The sequence below is a fragment of the Aythya marila genome (genome assembly GCF_965140915.1).
Source record: "Aythya marila genome assembly, chromosome: 30".
NCBI lineage: Eukaryota > Metazoa > Chordata > Aves > Anseriformes > Anatidae > Aythya > Aythya marila.
The window spans coordinates 1,586,141-1,609,928 of NC_139071.1; the positions used below are offsets into that span (position 1 = coordinate 1,586,141).

The 23,788-nt window shown below is 43.2% G+C and overlaps 1 protein-coding gene across 5 annotated transcripts in view; it reads right to left on the reverse strand.

Annotated features, from left to right (window-relative positions):
• Positions 1–280: 280 nt before the first annotated feature.
• The window catches only part of SCN8A (sodium voltage-gated channel alpha subunit 8), a 55,961-nt gene continuing 32,453 nt past the window's right edge, over positions 281–23,788 (reverse strand). For 4 of the 5 annotated variants that reach the window (XM_082781235.1, XM_082781233.1, XM_082781231.1 and 1 more), the window contains 14 exons: positions 23,360–23,598; positions 22,756–22,929; positions 21,493–21,849; positions 20,275–20,745; positions 19,750–19,867; positions 18,896–19,050; positions 17,788–17,961; positions 13,348–13,470; positions 9,389–9,673; positions 8,931–8,984; positions 7,858–7,995; positions 7,071–7,175; positions 6,030–6,300; positions 281–5,088 (listed from right to left, as the gene is read on the reverse strand). In XM_082781235.1, the coding sequence (XP_082637361.1) occupies positions 3,941–5,088; positions 6,030–6,300; positions 7,071–7,175; positions 7,858–7,995; positions 8,931–8,984; positions 9,389–9,673; positions 13,348–13,470; positions 17,788–17,961; positions 18,896–19,050; positions 19,750–19,867; positions 20,275–20,745; positions 21,493–21,849; positions 22,756–22,929; positions 23,360–23,598 (3,812 nt within the window). In that variant the 3' untranslated portion in view covers positions 281–3,940. The remainder of the gene's footprint in view (positions 5,089–6,029; positions 6,301–7,070; positions 7,176–7,857; positions 7,996–8,930; positions 8,985–9,388; positions 9,674–13,347; positions 13,471–17,787; positions 17,962–18,895; positions 19,051–19,749; positions 19,868–20,274; positions 20,746–21,492; positions 21,850–22,755; positions 22,930–23,359; positions 23,599–23,788) is intronic. The other variant, XM_082781232.1, reaches the window with a different exon arrangement.

A 23,788-nucleotide genomic window follows, 5' to 3' on the forward strand; every position in this document is an offset into this window, starting at 1 on the left:
ATGGGGTCGATGCCCGAATGGATGAGGGGCACCATGCCCATGGCCAGGAGCCCTGTGGCCACCAAGCCACCGGTCCCCAGGGATGCCCTGAGCATGGCACAAGACTGGGAACAAGGGCGAGCCAGGCACTGGCAGGAGCTGAGACACCAACCTCCCCCCAGCAGCCTCCTACTCTGGGCTCTCTTGCACGCTTTCAACCAAAAAGCAACCAAAAAAAGAAGTATGGAGGGGAAGGAGAGTGCAACCAGGCAAATAACTGGGACACCGAGACAACCTTACCTTGTACAGTGAAAAGGGTAACGTTTATTTTATTGTCTTTTGGCTTATAGTAACGTAATTCTTAATCATGTTGGGTAAGAACATTATGAGCCACCATGCAATTTCTAATACACTAATCTTCACTATTGATCTTGTACAGCTTTAACTTTTTTTTTTTTTTTTTTGCGGCGGAAAATTAAATAAGTCAAACTCGGGTGTGGCCTCTAACATCATGGTTTTATTAATTTTTTGTTGTTCTTCAACATTGGCTTCTATATTTTAAAAAAAGGTGAACAGGAGAAGTGAATAAAGCAGCTTTAATTGGTATTTCCTTTTTTTGCCCTTCCCCTCTGCTCTTTTCAGAACACGGTAAGAAACTAACCAAAAAGGGGAATTTTATAAATGGGGGGAGGGAAGAGAGCTACTTGTTGTAGTCTTGACTTCTTGGCTATGCCCCTTTAATTGCCAACACCACCCTCACTTTATGCCCACAACCCTGAATCTGGAATATAAACTCTGTGTATGCCTTTGAATTCAGACTTGTGTATGACACCGACGTCCTTAATGCTTTTGGACCCAAGTTCCCCTCTGTCCTTGGCTTCACCCAGTGAAGACGCACCGAAATGCAGATCCAGTATCTTCAGCACCTGTGCTGATGGCGCTGCCTGCCCCGAGCAGCAAACCGAGATGAAGAACAAAGCAAAAACCCTGCAAAACTTTTCTCTGAGCAGAAGGACTTGCCTCCAGCCAAAGAACAGGTGAAGACGCTGTTTGTTCCTCTCCCTTTTTAAGCCATACCGATTAACGACACCACCGGCCTCTCGCGTTTCATACAGATCTAACGTTTAAAAAAATAAATATATATACAGAGTCTGAAGGGATTTTTCTGAAAGTAATTGAGCAGCTTAATGAAAGTGCCAGCATGAACGCTAAATGTACCAAGCTTCACCTACGAGTCAATAGCCCAGCTTAAGAACAATTATGAAGTTTAGCCAAATCTTGCATAGAAGTGGTCAACTTATTGCACATTGGAACCCAAAAATGCCTACTCCTGATGTTGCAAAGATCACTTGCAATAAAGCCTTTTGTTTGTTTGTTTAAATCTATTTATTTTTTTTGGAGGGTAGGGTTTTGTTTTCTTCTTTGGGGGACAGTTACTGGCTATCTAAAGTCTAAGGACAACAGAAAGATATTAAAAAAATAAAAATAAACATGGACAATGGCATAAGCCAGAAGCCATTCTATTATTTTTGTAGTTCTTTGTATTTACAAAAAGGCATGCTGATAAAATAAAATGATATATTACAGTATTTATAATATTCTCTTAAAAAGTTCAACCACACTTTTCAGCTATTTTTTTTTTTTTTTCTTGTGCTGTTTACAATGGAGCCTGTACATATGTATGTTTTTTCTCTGTTATTATACATCATATCCTAGGAGCGACTGGGGCAAGAGCTGACAGGATAGAAAAGGTTCCTTGCTGTGTGCCTGGGCGCAGCAGAGCTGCTCCCGGCACGGCGATGGCTGGCCTGCGTGCGGCGAGCGGCTGACTTGGCACGGCTGTCTGCTGCGTGGCTTCCTGCGCTGCGAGCGACTCCTGGAAAAACGTCGTGGGGTGGGGGGGGTAAGCTTACGCCAACCAGGATTCCTCCTGCCATCGACAGGTTCTGGTGTCTTTTTTTTTCCGCTAGGATGGGCGCCCTTGGTTTTGGTCCACGGTCCAACACCGCGCTCGCGTGCGGCGCAGCCCGCGAGATGCCCGGCTGGGGTCGGCAGCGGCGCCGACCCCGGCGTCTCCTTTGGGCTGCGGCGCTGCCAACCTTACCCTGTGGGGAGACCCGTGCTGGCCCTGAAGAAAAAACAGCGCCCAGAGCACTGGCTGAGAGCTGGCTTAGTCAGGAGGACACCGCGAAACGTGCCGGGGGACGGCGGAGAGGCTGGGATCGCTAGGAAAACAGAAATGTTTGACCTTCTCTTCTGTGGCGCTATTTACTGCTGCAGCGAGAAGACTAGGCAAGAGGTAGCTCTGATTCCTACCCACCCTGCAGGGCCTTTTTAGTTGCCAGTCCGTGAAAGCGTAAGAGATGGGAAGGAGGCGAAGGCACCTGACGCCTGGCTCGCCCCCCCTGGCACCCCCGGGCTGGTGCTGGTCCCACCGCCCACGGGCACGCAATGCCTTTTGCTTCCAAAAAAAAAAAAAAAGCAAACCACAACTCATGGCTACAGAAGCATAAAAAAAAAAAAACACAAACCCAAACCCGTGCAGTGCTGCAAAAGCCAACGGAGGAGTGGAGGAAGGGGTCGGGGCTGCTGAAAGCTGCCTGGAGCGGGGATCCCAAGGGCCGTGGGCCAGCTGAGTGCGGTGAGCTCCCTGCAAGCTCCCCACATCTCTACCCATGGAGATGCCATGCTACGGTCTTTAGCACTTATCTCCACAGGGGAAGGAAAAAAAAAAAAAGTGTCTACGCTGCAGGATGGAGGCTGACTAATAATTAATATTATGCTAAATATCACAGGATACAAATTAACTTACTGGCTGGTATTTAAGCCCTAGATTTTGGTTTTACAGTGACAGAGTACAACGAGCCATTCTCAGGTTTTAACATCTCCCCTTGGATGAGGTCCAGAGCAGCATTTAGTTTTGTTATATTTCAGTGTGCAAAAGACGGCTGTATGGGAAAAAAAAGACACGCTGTTAAACATACACACACACAAGTATTTCATCTGCTTGTTTCATTTTTTTTTTTTTTCTACTGGCAGGTCTATGAAAGATTGCTAAGAACGGGTAAGTACCGGTGAAGGGCATGATTATTGTTAAAGTTTATCTCCAAATACAGTGTACGGTAGTCAGTGGAGTGCCTCGAATTTATGGCTTAACACACTGCTGTGGACAGATTACTGAGTGTCTTGTGGCTTAATGATTCCTCATGCATGGTTCCTGGTCACGGCATGCCATCATGCAAATCGTTTCTATGCATTGAACGAGCACTTTTAGTTTTGGGGAAATCAGCCTGCGCTGGTTGCAGGCTGAAGGTACCCGATTACCCCATCTCCCAAACCAAGTAAAGCCCATGTAGAAAGTAGAATGCAGATAATAAATATCAAATAAACTATGACAATTAATTAAATGGCATGGGCTAAATGGGTGGTTAGTTTCTTTTTTTGTTGTTTTGCTTATTTTCACTTTTTTTTTTTGATTTTGCTGCTTAGCTAAATGCAAATCTAATTTTGCATGAACAAACCCTTTAACATCGTGACTTCTGGGTTTTCTTTCAATAATAATCAACAAAATGGGAAAATAAAATCCATTTTTGGCTGCTTTGGAAAATATATGAATCCCAGCAGCGGGTTTTGTTTCTGTGTGTGTGTGTTTTATTTTGCTTGTTTGTCCTAAGTTGCATTGACTGATGTGGAACATGCAGTATCCACCTGCCCAAACAATAGAAAATCCATTTTTTTTCCTTTTTTGTTTTTAAATGTTTGTTTACAAGGGTCCTTTAAACAGGTGGTAGGTCACTGCTTTAGATGCAACGCTGTCACATAGTAAGCAGACTATGTTTGGTATAAGATCTTCAGGTAAGTGTCTCCACAGCTGTTCTGTATTGATATATTTCATGAAGTTTGTAAACAATCTTTTTCACTTGCAAATATTTTTAAATTTGTACAATTCTACTATTTTGTCTCAACACTTGGATTCCCTGACATCTTTTTGTCTTTTTGCCTTTTCTCGTCTTCCTTCCTCTGCCCGTTGTTGTTTCTCCTTCTCAGGTTTAGTCACACTGTCATATGACGGGAGAGATGCCGTGGATGGGGTGCCTTCTTTTTTCTCCCTGTTTGTTCCTCCGTTTTCCAGTTTTGTGGGGACAGGCCTTCGGCTAACAAACCCCCGTCTGGCTAAACGAGCCCTGTAAGCCCTCTGCATAACCACTGCTGAGACTTCTTCCTGCTTACGCCGCAGCGTAGTTGTGATGGGCTCATAAGACACTTTGGAAGGGTTGGATGCCACAAATCTTTCCTCCATCTGTTGTCTCAGTATATCCAGCTCTCCACTGTCCCCCAGGACACGTTTGGTGAAGGCAAACAGGATGTCTAAACAGTGGATCCTGTCTCCACTTACCATAGGCAGGTCCATGGCAATGAGTTCAATGGTGTTGGGTTTGGGGACCCGGAGAGGATGTTCCAAAGCATCAGCAAAGTCCGCGAGCTTGCTGTACTCTATGAACTGCGTGGCGTCGGGATCGAACTTCTCCCAAATCTCGTAGAAAGTTTCAAAGTCATCCTCACTCAGCGGATCCGCACTCTCCTCTGTCGCCACGCTGAAGTTCTCCAGGATGATGGCGATGTACATGTTGACCACGATCAGGAAGGAGATGATGATGTAACTCACAAAGAAAAAAATCCCCACTGAAGGGTTCCCACAATCCCCCTTAAAACCACTCCCGGGATGCTCCTTGTCTAGATCGCAGTCTGGAGGCCGGTTTAGGATGGGCAGCAGCAGGCCATCCCAGCCAGCCGATGTGGTGATCTGGAACAAGCAGATCATGCTGTTGCCAAAGGTCTCGAAGTTGAACATATCATCTATGCCAGCCTCATGCTTGACGTAGGCAAAGTTTGACATGCCGAAGATGGAGAAGATGAACATGACCAAGAACAGCAAGAGACCGATGTTGAACAAGGCGGGCAAAGACATCATTAAGGCAAAAAGCAAGGTGCGGATTCCTTTGGCTCCTTTGATCAAACGCAGGATACGTCCAATACGAGCCAGTCGGATGACTCGGAAGAGCGTGGGTGATACAAAATACTTCTCAATGATTTCAGCCAGGAACATTCCTAAAGAAGAAGGAAAGGGACAAGAGTGACAATGCAGTGACGTGCAGTCTGCTTCCTCTTCTGAACCTAGGCAGGGGACTGGGAACACTAAACACATTGATTTTCAGAAGGGCTCTGTGTTTATGAGGCCTCACTTTCAGGCATCTGAGTCTTGGCTAGCTGGTCAGGCTCCCCAGACAGCTCCCCTGCCTGGAGAGTAGGAGAGGTACAGCTACAGAGTGATTAATTCCACCTGTGTAAGGATGGATGAGCTGTTTCTTAAGAGGTGTCTGGCTGCTTAACTCTGCCATGGGATTCTAGACAACACATTCAGGTTATGGGCTCTGTTTTGAAAATGCTTAAACACACATAAGACTAATGTTATTTCAAGCAGCAGCCAAATTTTGATTTAAGTTTTACACTGCAGGACAGCCTCTGAGTTCCAATTTTGTTTTGTCAGTATGCCTGGGCACAGCTGCGTCCAGCCAGGTCTTTAAGCAACCCTGTAGTATTTGTGAGGTTTCCTGTGTTTTACAGATTAGCTGCTAAAAACAAAAACCTGTTGGAGGAAACTGGTTGATTCAACATTCAACTGAACTGAAAACAAGAGTGCAAATCACATGTTGATGTAGGAAGCACTGCAATGCTATTTTCAGTGGTTAGTAAGCATTATAACATTCCAACGAGGTGAGTAAAATTTCTGTTTTTAAAGACAAGGAGAGTAATTGTCAAGTGTTTTACTCCATACAACTGGAAATGAATGCCAGAATAGAGGGAGAAAGGTGCATGAGTCAGGACTTTAAGCTGCCAAACTCTGCCACCATCTCTTCACATGGCTAAAAAGAGAAGCCAGAAGTCCTGGTACCTATACATCCTCTTCAATGACAAAAATGTGCCTTACTCTGCACACACCAGGAAAAACAGCCTAACGCTCACAGCCTTCTAAGTTGCATTGCACTTACCCACAATGGACAGAATCACAACCACGAAGTCAAAAATGTTCCACCCGATGGTGAAATAATAGTGCCGCAAGGCGAACATCTTCAGCACACACTCACAGGTGAAGAAGATGACAAACACCAGGTTGATCCAGTAAAGGATGTCCTCCATCTGCTTGCTTTGTGTGTCTGTCTCCACCATCATGGTCACCATGTTGAGGCAGATGAGCATCATGATGACTATATCAAAAGCTTGCTGAGTTACAAAGTCAAAGACAGCTCCCTGAATACGGTTCTGTGCAAATGGGGAGAGACAATGATCCAAACAGGTTTGAACACAAAATCTAGTGTTAAGACAGCAAGTTGTTTTCCTTTTGGTAACAACGTGCATCAGGACATAGTTTTTCAGAATCCTTTAAGGCTTTCAAGGCACCCTCTAGCCTCAAATCAATTTGTTCATGGGAAAGGTAGGGAAAATGCTACTATTTATATCAAAAATGGACTACCACAACCCTACTACCAGCGCATATCTCACTCTTTGTTGGGAGCAAAGGCAGAGTGATGCAATTTAATTGACAGCTGGAGAAAGCAGCCAGGTCCCCCTTGCAGTGGTGGCTCTGACTGCAGGGTACATGAACTCACATCACTTATTTTGCATCCTGGCAGTAGTCAGGAAGAAGAGCAGGATGACTTATCCATAGCATTACCTACGAGACTCACCACAAAGCCTTTCACAAGGCAGGGAAACGTGCTTAGATCTTAATCAATGTAACCCACATGGCTGGCTGACTGTCCAGGACCCTACTCACTAACGCCAGGCAGCCACCCCCTCTCTCTGCATAGCCTCTTAGCCACAGCATTTTCAGATTGTTTTGTTGATTCAAGTGAGCCAACTGATTAACACCAACCACAGCTGTAGCATTTTAACCTTTCTCAGATCATACCTGGATTATAATGACAAGAACATGGTGATGTGCACTCCAGCCTGAGTTAGAACAAAGACTGCTTTTGGAGCTGAAACTCCTTTGAAAGTCTATTCTGCAGTTCCCTTTATAACATACTCACCAGAGGTCGGGGAATAGGCTTTTGAGGTTTCTTTGAGCCCAGTTTTTTCATGGCATTATAGTACTTCTTTTGTTCTTCTGTCATGAAAATATCTTGACCTCCAAAGTAAAGGGGCAAAGGAAAACTGGTTACAATCAGCTCATGCACCAGAAAGGGAAGGAATAACATGCTAACTAAGTCATGAGGATACCTGCCATATGGGAAGTTGGTGGCAGCTATTTTAGACAGAAATAACTTATACTAATACCCAAGATCTACTGATTTTCCTTTGAAGAAAACAGAATATTTTTTCCTATGAATAACCCACTTTATTGCGCTATATCCTTCCCCATCCTCTCTATCTCATTTGTGATAAAGAGGTAGCAGAGGTGTCAGGTTTTTTTCTAAAATGGAGGCCATTTAGCAGGTATTCTGTACACACAAATCCTTAGCTTGACTTCCAAAGAAGAAAAGCACAACTAGAGAGAGAGTGAAAACAACAGTGGCAAGGAGGATATCTTACCTCCAGTCTATATATTTCAGTCAAGGAAAAACAAATAAGGAATTAACAAACAAACAAACAGAAATGCATGCGGATTTATTCTAGGGAAAAGTTCCAATCTAGCTAGAGTTTTACATAAAGCTTTGGGTCACTTTGTACTCTCTGAGCCTGTTCTTCTAGTCCCAGTGGGGCTTGTGCCAGGAGCTCAAGGTCCTGGGCCTTAATATGCAGAAAAACCCCACCAGCTTGAATTATCAACATTCCTCAAATGGGTCTCAGCTCCCCTGCTAATAAGCAAATACTTATCTTTTTCTTTTGTTGATTGAAGTTGTCAATGATGACACCAATGAACAAGTTCAGGGTGAAAAAGGAGCCAAAGATGATGAAGATAACAAAATATATGTACATGTAAATGTTGTCCTCGTACTTGGGTTGCTCTTCTTGCTGCAAGGGAGAAGAGAAATAAATGACACTGCAAAGACATCATACAAATATAGTCAAAAATGAGATCTTGTTTCTTTAAAAGTTTCCTTTTTGTCTAACAACAGCTTTCTTGTAACTTTCTACACCTTCTTAACTGTAATTCTGTGCTGAGGGGAGGTCCCCATCCTTCTCCCCAGCACTCTACCTCCCACCTGTCTCAGAAGCACAGCTCAGCATCAGCCAGGATGAGGTCAGTGCTCCTGTATGAGGCATACACAGTATATAGTAATTTGTAAATCACAAGGGAAATGATCACTTTAATGACAAGCACTGTCAAAGTGAAGGCATCATTCTTTCTTTTGAAGAGGGGAGTATAAATCCACCAGTTTATCAAAAAAGGGAAAAACATTTTTACGCTGTCTTAACGTTGTCATGCTGTTTGCTTCCAGCCTTGCACCCAGTGTAGAACAAGAAAAATCCATTCAAAAATATTTTCTTACAAGACCAAGGAAAGAGAATAAAAAGAAAAAAGGAAGTATTTTCATGGTTCCAGCATGTAAGAACAAGAAAAGTGCCTGAAGAAAGAGCTCCAAAAGAGAGAATATCAAAAATTCAGTCACTTGGGTACTTGTTGATGAAGTGATGAAGGTTCATTGAGGATCTCCTGGCTAATTCCCCCCATAATATATTCTGATGACAAAATACATATTGTATTCATTTTTTCAGTGTATTTCTAGTCCACCAGGAGTTTCCCTGCCTCTAAAGCAACCAGGGGACAGCCCTTTTGGGGATTTGCTTGAGCATCTTTTATCTCACCACAGTTACAGCAGCAAATGAAAAGTCACAACTTGAAATACGTTACATAAGCATAGTTCTACAATTTTTACTGTTCACTTTTAGCAAAATAGCAGTGTGAACTACAGGAAGGCGAGCTTGTGAGTGGTCATGCACTTTACCTTTCTGGAATCTACTGCTGCATACATGATGTCCATCCAGCCCTTGAAAGTGGCCTAGCAAAGAAAACACACATTCATTTAGATATCACCTGAAATAAAGATGAACAAGCCTGCTTTGTGCCAGCTATGTCAGGGATTCCCTGGCCCTTGTCACCTCCCTTTATAAGTAACTTTAATATTACTTAAATATTTATCTTTTCATTTAACCTAAATGGGCAGGTTTACTGTCAGCTCATGGATGATTTGGTTTGCTCTTTTAAAGAGTAGAGCTGGGAGCCCCACATCAGCAAAGGGATGAAAGCTAAAATGGTGTTTTTTCTTCCAGAACCAAACCTGGATGGATTTATTTAGTGGGATGCTGTATTTCATGGAGAGAGGGAAGCAGTCCAAATGCAGAGAGTACATCAGAAAAATCTTGGGTTTCCCACTACTAGGGAGGCAGTGAAGGCAAAACTTACAACTTGCAGGAGAGCCAGGTATCCTGCCCCGACGTTGTCGAAGTTAATTTTCACATTCTTCCATCGAATCTCAGTGGAGTTGGGCGGCATCAGGGCTTCGCAGTCTGTCTTGTTGTTAACAATATCTATTTCAAAGCGCTCCTCGGATGTTTCATTAAAGCAGTAATGATATTTCCCGGCAAACAGGTTAACCCCCATAATGCTGAAAATCAGCCAGAAGATAAGGCAGACCAACAACACATTCATAATGGAAGGGATAGCGCCAACCAAGGCATTGACAACCACCTGTGTTGGAAGGGGTGGGAAAAAGTTTCAGTACAAAACACAAGGCAGGAGACAGCAAGCATTAATACAGCTCTTTTTGGGGAGGGGAATAGGAGGTAAGGCCACTGACAGATCTGTGGCATTTACTCCACGCAGAAGTTGGCAGTGAACTTATTCCAAGCAGTAAAAAATTCAGCTTAAAAGCCACCTACTGAAGCTCTGTTTTTAAAATAAAACAGGCCAGCTTATTAGATTTGCTGGGTTTGGTTTTGGATTTGTCACTTCTTTCGGTAAACAACGATTATTTTAAATCATTTTAGTTGCCAAAAGGGAGAGGGGGGCATTACTGAGTGAGGCTCAAAACTCTCTTCTCGGTCTCAAATAGGCTCCTAACTACAATTTTCTCAGAGCCAAGCCTGAGGATGCTTTTGCTCACGGATTTGATGGGTCTTAGCAGCCAGTGGCCCTTACGGCCATTCCCCACTTTCAAACAAGGCTGTTATCACTTCGGCACCTGCCTCCTGCTCCCACCGAGGTCACCAGCAAACTGCGAGAGGCTGACTTCGATGGGAACGGGACCAAGCCCCGAATTGCTTTGTTAGGACTAAGCAGTGAGTTGCTGTAAACATCAAGATCATATTGGTGACTAAGCAAGGCCAATCATGTTGTCTCAGGCAGACAGCTGAGCATGCAGCTATGCAGGCTCAAGAAGACAGAAAAGCCATGTTCCTTCCTCCAAACTGCAGCAAACACGGCAGGGAGTGGGAATGGATTTGGTCAGAGCTTGTGTCTTCCACCATCTCCTAATTTTAGTGCCCACGGTTTGGGAGCACCATGTCCCTAAGCATCCCTGGCCAACACATGACAAAATTTAAGCTACCAGACTTTTAATAGAGTTAGGTCAGCAGGATATTAAATCTTTGATGATGGTCTCCTAATTTAGATTCCTTTAATAGATGAACGGCAGCTAAACTGTTTTTACCCCTGCACCTCAGCTTTGAAAAGACTTCTTGACACGGTGTGATCCAGGAGCCCTCAGACAGCAGCACCTGAGCCACTGCTGGCCCTGCCACTTCTCCTGGCCACGGCCAGGCGTCCCCTCTCCTTGTACAAGATCTGTTTGCTGGATGCAGTCGCCACACACGTGCTAAGCTCTGCAGCAAGCGCCCATCCTCCATCCTAGTAAGCATGAAGGAAAACTGAAAGAAAACAGTGATCTAGACAATGAGCAGCATTGCAGCAATTAGTAAATGACATCCTGAACTCATCGCTGTGTCCACAGGGAGTTCTGAAGGCAAAGATTTGAGGCAGGCCCTGCAGACAGGCTCTGTACATAACAACGCCTTTGCTTACATTCCTCCTTCATCCAAGTAGGATGCTTCGCTGCTGCACACTGACACAACAGCAGCACGCCTTTTTGTTCTAAAATCCTTCAGCTATCGGCATGCTGGTCTATTCCAGCTCGTCACAACAAGCAAAAAAAGTGTTATAGCCTCTTGAAATATGGTCACTTACAGGATGTTAAATTTATACAGCATTTAAAAAAGATTCGAGCGAAGGAACATGGCTTTTGTGTGCAGACTGTACATTGGCAATTGACAAAAATGCATGCATGTTTCATAGCATTACTGTCAAACTTCCTGAATAATTTAAGAGCAGAGCAAGCTCTTTAAAATGCAGATTACTATGGAGTAGAGAAAAGCAAAGAACTACATTTTCTGTTTCCTTTGCAAAGGCATTTCAAATCTCTATTCTCTGGCTTAGAAGAATTGTTCTGGTTGTACAGGGCAGCAACACTTGTCTTCAAGTCAAAATAAAGGAAAAATAATTGGGTTTAGGTAACTAACAGGGTCACTGGTTAGCAGTCATAATTCTGGATCAATTTTGCTGTCGTGAAAATCCCCCGCTTTAAGCATAAGAATTTCCTGACTGTGTATTATAAATCACAGCTGCTCTCCAGCATGGCTTTCAAATAGCTTTTCATACCTACACGCTTAGTGCTGGGTCTTTTCTTTTAGGATCACACTAGCCTTTTTCCTGACACTCACACAAACTACTGTGTAGCAATACACTAGCAAAAACGACCACGTGCTTTAGTGGCACCGAAATTAATTAGAGCTGCACTGATAATCTGCTAGGGGCAAAACAATTCCACCTCGAGAAAATTGGTCCGGGTGCACACTCAGCCTGCTGCCCCAGCATTATTGGTCTGGGGAAGATTTGTATCAAGGAAAAGGGACTCAGGTGCCCGACAGGGCGACAAAGCTGGGGTTGAGGAGGGGACAAGGAGCAGCACACAGCCAGCAAAAGCTCTAGCTTCGTGCCGATGGAAGAATTGTCGTCCTTCGGTACCCTATTACATAATAAAGTTTAGCATTAAGCTAACAGAGCCTGACACAAAATAAAGAATCACGTATCAGGGAAGCAACAATCCTCTTTGGACTTATTATTATATCGTTTGCTTCTATCACTTCCTACAGAATCTGAGAATTCCTGATTAGTTTGTGGCCTATTTCATGCTGCACTTTGCACTCAATTACATTACAGCAAATCCAAAGGAAATCAGAATGATCCAGGGGGAATCACTCCAGTCAAACCCTGCAGTAAAACTGCAAATGCAATTTCTTTTTTATATGTAATATAATCTTATCTCTTGTAATATCTCTAGTTGTGAGCTAACTGGGATTTAGCAAAAAGACCTAAATTATTGTTCTAAGAACAAGTGGGAAACCCATTCATATGACATACCCTTTACTTACAGTATAACACATAATTTTTTATTATTTTTTTGCATATTCTTAGGAGACTATTTCAATCCCAAATGGAAAAAAAAAAAAAGCACCCAAATACTGAATATTAGTGGCAAAGTAACAAGACACTGAAATAATTTCAAATCCCCAAGACAGTGGTGCTGTCTAAGAATTTGAGGAAAGCTTGTTAAGTTCAATGCTTTGCTTGTGCTTCGTTGCTAGTGTCACAGTGACAGGACAGGGGACCGTAAAAGCATGGTAAAGGGGAGGGAGTGGAAAGGAAAAGCTTCACTACCAGACAAGGCTTCCAGTCACCACCAGACTGGACCGAGAACAACAAGGTGCAACAAGAGGAATTAAACCAAAGCCTTTTTTTTTTTTTTTTCTTTTTTTCCTCAAACAGCTGAGCTCTCCACCGGTCCCTTCCTGAAGGCCTGGGTTATCCAAGAAAGGAAGCAGCCTTTTACCCCCGTGCAGACAGATTGGATTTTTTTTAAACCCCCTCAGAGATTCTTTCGATCGAATTCCAGCAGCGGCCAGCACCGAGAGGGGGGTGGAGACCCTGAGGTGGTTCAAATTCTGCTTTTTTGCACCTGGTGATTCTCCCTAGATAGAAGAGTTACAGCTGAGAAGCCCCCTCGGATGCTAGAGGTCAAAGCCAGGCTAAATGAGAACAGCCAAGTGTTAACATATTCTACAAATGGCATGTGGCTTGGGCCGGTAATTAATGTAATGAGGCAGCTGGATGCATCTCCCCTTTCTTAAGAGGGGAGTGTGCAGCAGTGGGCAGGGTGAGGGGACATCGACAGTAAAGGTGATCGAGTCAGCAGCTGCATCATGGTTCTGTTGGGAATTTGTCTTTCCACCAGTTTGATCAGTTCTAGCATGCTTAAAAAAAACCGCTCCACGGGCATGCAGAAGGATCAGCTGCTAATGGCATCTTACCCTCATCCCCTCAAATCGGGACAACGCTCTTAAAGGCCTCAAAGCTCTTAGTGTCCTAAGGGACTTTATGGCACCTAGTTCCGAGTAGCCCAGGGCATTAGCTACAAGGCTGACTAAAGAGACCTACACAGAAAATAGAAAAAAAGAAAAAGAAAGAAAGAAAGAAAGGAAAAAAAAAAAAAGAAAAAGAAGAAAAAAAAAAAAAGAAAAAAAAAAAAAGGTTCCAGACTGTTAGAACAAATCCCCTAGCACTGATTGCCCAGCCCCGGCTGCCAGCCTGGGCGGCCCCCATAGATAAATACCGAAGACATGACACCAGCTGCCTACTTCACTTGACTGAAACGACCTGGAAGGAAATAATGCGGTTGAGAAAGGCATAAGAAAAGAACATAGGGGAAAGATAAGTGAAAGAGAGGCAGAGACACACAGACGGAGAAGGGGGCTGTCGGAAGGAAGAGCCCAAACGGATGACAAAAACCTTACCCTCGCCCTTTACTGTCTGCAGGATCCCAGCGGCTCCCATTAAATTAAGCCAGACAAATTTTAAAGGTACCTATGAGAAAGAATACAGATAAATACACACACTGCACCACCTGCGCTCAACTCGTACAGCAAGCCACCTTGCTCGTGCTGAGCGGCAGCGTTTCCTCCACGGCAATGGCCTTCGGGGACAGGACGCGTGCCTGAGAGTCTGCTTCGGTCAGAACACCTCTGGAAAGCACCAACACTGAGCCCAGAGTGTGGGGTCAGCCTCTGGGGCAGCTGAGCCCAGCTCGTCTTGCCTTAAAACCCAAGAGCAGGGTGTGGGTTTTCTGCTTGTACCAGAGCAGCCGCCTGCTTGAAGCTGCAGGGACATTTGTGAGCATCTTTGAGGGATGGTTAGGTGAGATAAGCACATCTTACCGATAGGCAAACTACAGCAATTACTGGTTGCTCAGGCTCAAACACCAAAATTATGACAAAGCTGGGGCCAGGTTTCTTTATACCAGTTTTCAAGGCCGTAACCACAAAGACAACCTGTTTTCTTTAGCAGCCTGGAGTCAGTTTTAGGCTTGACGCTTGCAAATTACCAAATATCCTTAGCCCACTGGGACCATAGGCAGCCCAGAGCCCTGCAGGATTAACCAAAAGCTTGAAAGCACAGGGCCATCTACTTTTTGAACTGGCACGTGCATTTAGGGCAGTAGTCCAATTGCCACGCGAGCCAATGGAAAATTCTTTGGATTAGATGACACAAGACTTGGCCATATGTAAATAGTATCTACAGACACCATTTCACCAGCATCCCACTATCTTACATTTTTGGATAGAATCACGTTACAGACACAGATAAGAACAGATATGTCAACCTTGTTTTAAAGGAAAAAAAAAAAAAAGACATCGATATACAGTAACAAATAATGGAAAAACATGAGACCTCCTACAACAGATGTGGGCTTTTTGTTTTGTTTAAATCTTAATTCCCAGAATAGGACACTTCCTATTTATCTTTCCTTAAAAAAAAAATAAAATACTAACATGAAATTAATTACAGGGATGATCTTTATAAAAGCACATATATTCCGGGAAAATTTCAGGACCAGATTTCAAATGGATAAACATGCAGAGGAATTTCTGTTCTCTGTTCTGGACTTCCTTCCTCAGTTGTGACAATATCCTTTTCCCGTGATATAAAAGGGACAAAACCAGGGACTCAGATGTAAAGCTACATTTGCACAGTCTGGTCTAAAGAACCATCTTTGGGTATTATGGGTAGCAAAAGACTCTTACCCTCTGTGGGCCAAGCACATATTTCCTCATCCACCATCAGAATATGCTCTCTACCCATTACAGCTTTCCAAGAATGGCTAACGCTGCCCAGGCAGCAGCATAGGAACATGTTTTCAGTCTCTTTGGGAGAGGGGTGTTTGGAAGAATTAAAAAACTTGCTTGTGGTTGCAGGACACAGATATCACCTTATTTAACTGCTTGTGCATGTGCTTAATGCTTTTTTTCTGTCTTCAGATTTGCACCAAAATAAGTGCACAAAATGAAAGCCACAATATATGGCAACATGGCTCTTTGTTTTTTTCCACGCGGTTTCCTTTTTTTTTGGATTTTGAAGTTACACTGATGGAAAAAAAAAAAACACGCCAGGGGCATAGTAAAAAAAAAAAAAAAAAACACAAAGGTTTACAACAAAGCCCTTGTGAAACAAACTGAGCCTGCCAGGGAAGAGACAAAGGGCACTGCAACACTGGTACACTCCTGGTGCCCTAAAGTTTACCTATTTCAAAGATGAGATTTGAAAGAATGGACTCTGTTTGAAACACTGGGGTTGCACAGAACTTTGAGGACATGCAAATTAGGCTGGAAACAAGCAGAACAGAAAGTCTTACAAGGAATCACCTGCAGGACAGACTAACGGTGAGACCTCGGTCTCAGGCAGGGCTGCACAAGCAGCAGCAGCAATTGGCAGAAGCTCAAACCTGGCCCACGAAGCAAAAGTTTCGGTCAGCTTTGAGGAGGACAGTTACATACAGGCATAACATCTATAGGATTTTGGTGGAATCCTGAAACCTATCAGGATTCAGATCCCAAATTTTGAAATACTCGTGGCATTTGGAGGTGCAGGCTACGAGTTCCATATACACAGCGTGCATATGGAACTGCAGCATTTTATTCCCTAAATATAATACAAGGCACAGGCTTCACTGAATCCTCACTTTTAGAGCTTCTTCCCTTTAGGATAATGCCTCGTTCCTGAGTCTGAACCTAACAAAACGGCAGGAAAATGTCTAAAGGCTGTTTCAGCTTTCATTGGGTCTTTTCAGTATTATTCTCTCGGGACACTCCAACAGAAGACACAGCAGGCACCGATGTCAGACAAAAGGAATCCCAGATTGACTGAAAAGCAGAAGCCTTCATTATTACCCAGAAAAAGACTTTGTCTTCATAAATACACCCAGCAAGCTTTGGGAATCAGAGGAGGAGAGTTATTTGACAATGCTATCAAACCTGAAAAATAACATTCAAGAGCGTTGTTATGATGCAAAGGCTTATTCTCCGTTAGTTACGGCTGCCATCATGTGACTTCACTCAACCCCCATCTACATCACATTAGAAAACTTGAAAAAAAAATGTTCAACAGTTACAGGATACTATGCAGAGATGAGACTTTGTTGAGCAATATTCAGCCTTGGTTCATTATTGTAGCATCAACTTATTCTATTGCTTTTGCATCTCTGGTTCTCATTTCAGATTTTTCTGCAGACAAAATTGTGCAACTTTCCCATCTATGATACCAAGAGAGCAATTTCTCCTACAGTACTGTAAATTCAGGTTCCTCACATTTATCACTGGTGCTGCGCTTGTTCATTGCCTGTCTTTCTATTACCTGAGCTGGTACTTTAGAAGACAAGGAAACTTTTGTTGCTTAGCTGCTGGTCTTCTTTTTAATACACTACCCCAAAGAATTTCATTTTCTGAAACACTCTCCTCAAAGAGATAGAGGAATAGGTGGTAGCTAGCATTAGTTTTCATTTCAGCATTTGTACTTCATCTTAAGGCAGTGAAAGAGATATTTTCAGAAAAGAAGAGTTACTTCTTCAAGATGTGTGTTAGCAGGAAAGGTGTTAAGGGGATCAGAGAGGACTTTTTAAAGAAATATATACATATATATATATATATAAAGTCAGTTTTCCACAGGAAATGTAGACATCTTGAGTCACTTCTGCCCCTGAATTCCAAGGATAGTTCCTCCACCTACTCAGAAATATTTCCAGAGTGATAATGTCGCTGAACAGCAACTTGGCATAAGTGAATCATATTCAAAATGTTCCTTTTCTCCCAACAAGAGGCTTGGAAATTTTTTAGTTTTTTTTTTCTTTATACTTTATCTTGGGGCACTCACTAGGATGCTGCTTCACAACTGGATATGACGACCTGTTTTAATCCAAGCACTTGGGATCCTAAAATTCCCCCCACCTTCTCCAAATCCTTAGGACTTCAGTTCCTATTTGCAAGACTTTGCCTCGGCATCCTCCCTTTCTTAACAATGCAAGCAAAGGACTAGAGAAAGGAGGTGTCACCTAGGAATACCATGTCTGCACCATTTCTTCCACTGCTAGCACCTGTCAGGAGCTCAACATGCCAGCAGGCCTCTTAAAAACAGTTTCACAAGAGCAAAAAAGACAAGGGCTGGAAAACCCAGGTGTATTTCTGCAGGCTCACTAGAACCTGCAGAGCAGAAATCCACAGTTGCATAGGAAATGCCAGCAAAACTCAAAGGGCTCAAAGGTTTTATCCTCCATTGTGCTTTGGAAACCTACAGATATCTGGGTTTGAATGCTCATCAAATACATGATTCAGTTAGGACATTTCTCAGGAGAAAACATTACCCCAGCATTCTCCTAGCTAACAATTTTTTCCAAATAGAAATAATGGGGAGAGGATACATACAGCCACAATGAGGAAATCCAGCCAGCACCAGGCATTAGTGAAGAACTTGACGAATCCATAGGCGCACCATTTCAGCAACATCTCCAGGATGAAAATGTAAGTGAAGACCTTGTCTGCATACTCCAGGATGGTCCGGATGGTTTTCCTCTGTTCTATGTAAATATCCTCAAAAGCCTGGGAAATAACCAGGTACCCCTGTCATTACATCAGAGTTGTTCCACAGTTCAACGTGGTAAGCCAGAAGGTTATTCAAACAATACTGAGAGGAGCAGGGGAATTACATTTCTTACACAGTGCAATTTATCTGTTATAGTAGTTGCACCACCAAAAAAAAAAGAAAAAGAAAAAAAAAAAGAAAAACAAAAAAAAAAGGAAAAAAATCCTCTCCTGAATAAATAACCCTACAAAGCTAGGTTTACACAAGAACATTTCTGCCTTTTACGGATCTGAGTAAAATCCTTTATCTCTAAGTGCTCAGCACCAAGTATGACTCCAGTAACATACAGACAGGTTTTTATCTGCTACTTGGCACTCAGTAGATCCAAACTGGCTAAGTTCCTTGGAAATCACACTGTTAGTAATTATGAAAAATATGCACGTAAAAAATGCCCGGCTATTGCTGTGGGATACTAATTGTTGTGGACTTCTGTCCACTTGTGGGTAACGCATGCTGTGGTTGTTTGCTGTATAACCCACTGTGTACTGTGTGAAAATGGACAAACACACAGTGATTATTTGCATCTGTGTAACATCAGGAACTCAAGAAGCTCTGCAAAGACAAGAAAGTGAAGAAAGGGAAGCGTAATTATCCCTGTTTGGTAGAGTGGACATGAGAGACAGATAAAAGTTGATTGTCCAAAATCATCACATTTCTAGTCAAACTACCATTAGAAATTTTCAGGATTTTTGTCTACATTCTTAAATTAAACAATACAAACTCATCAAGAAGGGCTTCTGTACAGTACACAACAGAGCTGTGTTGTTTTCCAAGTAAGAATCATCACAGCTTTCTTTTTCACCAAATTTCCTATATAGTTTTCCCAAGTACATGTTTAACTAGTACTAGTTTAACACCATTGGGCTACAAGTATTTCTGTATTTTACTTACCAGAGCACCACTGCTCAGTAGGATCATAAAGATGATGAAAGTCTCAAACCAGTTATGTTCCACAATCAGAAAACACGTCTTCCTCAAGGTCCACCAAGACTTTCCCAGCCCTTCCTCAATATTGACCTGACAACATTTACAGCGCTGCATGCAACCTGGAATGGGCATAGTGCACAAAGAAATATGAGCCCCAGGTTTTGTCAGGTAACAGATGAGAAAATGGAAGAATGAAAAATTGTCAGTGCCAAGAAGAGATTTAGATGCCAATAATATTAAGCGGGTTGAGTTTCAGTTTAAATGCTGTATATTATTGAGGTTTTATGATTACTTTCACCACTTCTCTATCTGGGCACCTGAATTAACATGGATTTGGGAACAGATTAAGCTAGTTATATTTGGTGAGGTATCCATGCACTTGACAGGACAGGAATGGAGAACTTGCTGATAAAATAACCTTGAACCATTTAAAATATGCTTGCCATGGGAATACTTGTAATGGATCAGTTGCTGAAAGACATTGAGGCCAGTGACAGAAGGGGGGGAAGGGAAGAAAAAAAAAAAAAAAGAAGCAGATTTCTCTACTTCTAAGTACATAAGGCATTAAGTGTACAAAAAAATCAACCTTCCCTACTGGTAGGTCATCTAGATCCTTGCAATGGCAACTACATTTTCAAGGCCTTCACCTTGCAAATTCTTCTAGATCAGTTTACCTGTGATGCAGAGTCCAAGAAGACTCCCAAAACAGGCTGAAAATACCCAGCCCCAGTCGAGATTCACACCTAACCTTAAGGTAAGCTTCCAGTAGACACAGGGCCCAGTAACAGCTCACAGGCTTCTCTCTACACTCAACTTACCTTCTGTGAAACACGCATCTGGGTCCAGGTACTCCTCTGGGGCCTCCACAGGGACTTCTTCCACCTCAGGTTTTATATCAATGGTGCTACCTTCAGAGGAGCTGGTATCATCCAGTTTCTTGAACACAAAATAAAGACCATTCCAACCTCTAGTTATTTCCCACCAAATATCAAACCTCTTGATGACTCAGCAATTCATTCACCATATTTACTATAAAGAAGGTTGTTTCCTCACTTCACCTCATAAAGATCCTTAGCCAGCTCACATCTCAAGTTAACAGGACAGACAGACAGCTTACTCATTTGGTCCCTTTAATCTTATATCTAAATTTACTAGGTAAATGTAGAAGTATGTGTGGCTCTCCATAAAGCAGCTAGCACAAGTAGCTTCTGCCTTGGATGCAAAGACAATATCATAACATAAACAGAAGTTTTATGCTGGAATTATCCAGTTCTCCCTCCCGAGACGCTGCCAGGTGTTCACAGGTGAAATGACTAGAACGCATTATTAACATTACATCCTACCTCTTTGCTGCCATCTGGATCTGTATCACTGCTGAAATCTTCTGTGTTGAGATTTTCAAAATCTGATTCTCCTACAGCAATAGGTACCCGGACAGTGAGATTGGGGTTATTGATGAAGGACATGTGATCTTCATCTATTATGTACTTCTCCACGCTGCTCCCAATTCCACTTGTCGTGCCATTGCCATTCTTCTGATAATCAATGTCTCTGTTGATATCAGCCCCTGTGTGGTTAGCAATGCAGTTCACCTTCTTGTCATACAATTCATCCAAGGGTTTGACCTCATCTCCCCCTCTCTGCTTGAAATGAGTGTGCATGAATTCACGCACTTTCGCCTTGGTCCAGGCAATGCCCTTCTTGATGCGAATGACAGAAATCTGCAGGTTGTTCATCTCCCCATCATCATCTGTGGCTGCCAGGTTGTCTGCGCTGAAGGAGCTCAGTAGCAAGGCCAAGAATAGGTTCAGCACCTGAAGGAGAAGAGGTCACGCTTGGCAGAGCTCTGACTGTGCTGACACACAAGGGTAACATTTCCAAAGCTGAGCCCGACTATCTGGCCAGCTGCGTCCTGCTAATGTCAACAGGGGCTGCAGAGCTAAGCCTCCAAACACCACCCTGAAAACTGCTCTGGTGTCCAACAGACCCACTGAGGTATCTAGGACTTGAGGAACACAACGCTGCTTGTAAGATATGCAACTGTTCACGCTACCTCATAAAATACAAGGAAACATCATGATCTAGTCTAACCTCCCACACAACAAGCCGTGCAGTTTCACCAGTCGATTCTTGCACGCAACTATACCGCATGATTGAACCAGTGGGCAGATTTTAGAAGAATCTTCCAACCGTATTTTGACACTTCAGGCCTTCCCCTGCATACCAAATTACTTCCTCTCCTGGAATCTGAAAAGCCAGGTTTTACTTTGAAGCATCTTTTACCCCCCATAGGCACCTTGTGGATCTGTCACCTCTGACTGAGGGTTTTGTACCTCCAGCTTCTATTGTAAAGTGTTTGGATGCTTTTTGTGGGCAACAAGCTAAGGCCAAGCGAAACACAGCCTTAATATTGTACTACCAAAGTCAACGGGACTGTTCATATGTCGAAGGCCATGAACGACCCCAACAGAGCTGGAAGAGATACCCTAGTCCTGTGGTCTCTCCATGTTTTACCCCACCCAGAGGAAAACAATAAAAACCATCAGTAACCATTTACTGACCACTAAATTTCCGATGACCATGACCATCATGAAGACAATCAAGCACATGGCCTGTCCTGCCACCTCCATACAATCCCACATGGTCTCAATCCATTCCCCACACAACACACGGAAGACAATAAGGAAGGAGTGGAAGAAATCGTGCATGTGCCAGCGGGGTAGCTCACACTCCGGATTGATCTTGCAGACACACTCCTTGTAGCTTTTGCCGAAGAGCTGCATGCCCACCACCGCAAAGATGAACACGATGATGGCTAGCACCAAGGTCAGGTTCCCCAAAGCACCCACCGAGTTACCGATGATTTTTATCAGCATATTCAGAGTGGGCCAAGACTTGGCCAGTTTGAAGACTCTCAGCTACAAAAGCAAACAAAGAGACAAATGACACTTCATTTAGTTTCACCTTTTAAAAAAAAAAGAGGAAAAAAAGAGGGAAATCAGGCAGGACTTTCTAAACTGGAGTCATCACATATTTTATTCTGCTACTGAGGTCACTGGCAGTAGGGAATGCTTAACTTCTCTTTCAACTCAGCCTTCTTTATTTGTACTTAGTTGTTCTCCTACCCACCTATCTCCCTTTACAAAGGAAAAGTATGGAGCTTCTCAGTTTCAAACTTTGCAATGTTAAGGAAGACTTATTTGAAGGGTATGTGTCACTTTTTTTTTCCTGAATGTTTCTCGTCTTTCTCTGGAAAAAAAAGCACTTGTTTTCCTGGCATATCGAGAACACAAAATCAAAGCTTAATATCCAGAGAATCTAATTTGGAGATGGACTTGCTGGATACAAATTGGAGCTTCTGAGTACTGAGCTCTTCGGAAAACCTGACCTCAGCTGTGGGATCTCTGTGCCCAAAAACCCAACCTTGAGGTTTTCAGAATTTAATTTTCAAAAGCTTAACTGCTGCCAGGACAAGATAAAGCACATGAAGGCTGTAGGTATTCAGCACTTTTATTACACCGTAACCTACAACCTAGCAAATCTGACTTGGTAAATTACCTCAAGCAACCACAGGAAATAAAAGGTGTGTTCTGACGAAGTCCTTCAACACCACCTACCAAGTGAACCTTCTCTGCATATACACACTGAGCTGTTGCTCAGATCTCATAAAATATAAACAGCAGTTATGAAGTAAGAAGAGACCACAAAAATGATACCACTCCATCCCTGTCCTCCCAAAGAACAGAGGAAAAGGGATGGAGGGGGTGCCTTTACTTTAGTAGCTGCAAGATCGGAACATTCGAAAAGGACTGGAATATGAATACCAATCGGAAAGATCGCAGCACGGAAAGTCCTTCCACGTTTGCTAGACCCAGTTCCATTAAACTGAGGGAGACAATAAATCCATCAAAGATGTTCCAGCCTTCTTGGAAATAATAGTAGGGATCCATGGCGATAAGCTTCAGGAACATTTCTGCTGTGAAAATTCCAGTGAAAACCTGGAGTGTTGCAGAGAGAGACAAAAGAACAAGCAAAGAATTGCTTTTGTTCATTTTCTGATCTTCAGTGTAACTATCAAACAATGCAATTCGTCACACCAGTTCAAACACGCAGTCTATACGATGTCATGTGCTTGCCCACAATAGTCTTTTCTCTCCTGAGGCAGCTTCACTGGCACGAATCTCACTGACCTACTCAGGCATACCAGCAATTAACAGGCAGATTTTTAGGTAGCAATAAGTTTTGACCAGAAAGTTGCACCCTTAGCCAGCACCTCTGAGTCACCACAGACTGCAGCGAGCACAAGCTCATGCCTCAGTGTCCCCTAGGAGCCTGTAATAGCAGCTCTTTCAGTCTAATTCTACCTTAACAAGTAGTGTATCCCAGTAGGAGCAGATCTGTAAGGAATATTTACTGACACCATCTTACCAGATTTCCTACGGAGAGCACATGTTCAAACTCGGGGGTCATGGGATGGTGCTCCATTGCCATGAACAGAGTGTTCAGCACAATACAGATGGTGATGGCCAGGTCAACAAAAGGATCCATGACAATTAAGTTCACTATCTCCTTCAGCTTGATCCAGTACGGGTGGCATTCCCAGATCAAGAATGTGTTGGCAAATCTGTACCAGCAAGGGGGACACTTCCTCTGGGATTCTTCCAGCTCTACAGTTACAAAAGAAAACAGCAGTGGAGCTCAGTCTTCGTCTCTAACACTGCTGGATTTGACTTTGAGCATGGCTGAAAAACTCTCCAATCTTGCCTATGCTGAACCTCTCTCACGCCTCCCTCCTTGTACAATGATTCACCATTCTTGCAGCTAAGTTACATTTTGCCTTATCTTCACACAACGCTC